Source organism: Eimeria tenella, genomic scaffold (assembly GCF_000499545.2).
Source record: "Eimeria tenella Houghton genomic scaffold, Eth_scaff3111, whole genome shotgun sequence".
NCBI lineage: Eukaryota > Apicomplexa > Conoidasida > Eucoccidiorida > Eimeriidae > Eimeria > Eimeria tenella.
In genome coordinates this window covers 1,002-1,303 of record NW_013542979.1, presented here as the reverse complement: position 1 = coordinate 1,303, position 302 = coordinate 1,002, and the positions used below count along the sequence as shown (strand labels likewise).

General features: G+C 50.3%; 1 protein-coding gene across 1 annotated transcript in view; it reads left to right on the top strand.

Moving 5' to 3' along the window:
- The window catches only part of ETH_00043175 (uncharacterized protein), a gene marked incomplete at both ends in the record, with an annotated part of 510 nt that extends 429 nt beyond the window's left edge, over window positions 1-81 (top strand). Inside the window, one exon of the mRNA XM_013376084.1 lies at window positions 3-81. Coding sequence (XP_013231538.1) covers window positions 3-81 — 79 coding nt within the window. The remainder of the gene's footprint in view (window positions 1-2) is intronic.
- Window positions 82-302: the final 221 nt, after the last annotated feature.

The following is a 302-nucleotide window of genomic DNA, read 5'->3' as shown; positions in this document are numbered from 1 at the left end:
AAAGCAGCAGGATCAGCAGCAGGACCAGCAGCAGCAGCAGGATCAGTAGCAGCATCAGGATCAGTAGCAGGATCAGGATAAGCAGGGCGACTATCAAAAGCAGCATGATCATGATCAGCAGCAAGATCAGCAGCAGGATTAGCAGAATCAGCAGCAGCAAGATCATCATCAGTACCAAGATTAGCAGGGTCAGTCTCAGGAAAAGCAGGATCAGCAGCAAAATAATCAGCAGCAGCAGAATCCGCATCAACATCAGCACGATAAGCAGCAGCATCTGGACCAGCAGCAGAATCAGCAGCAGG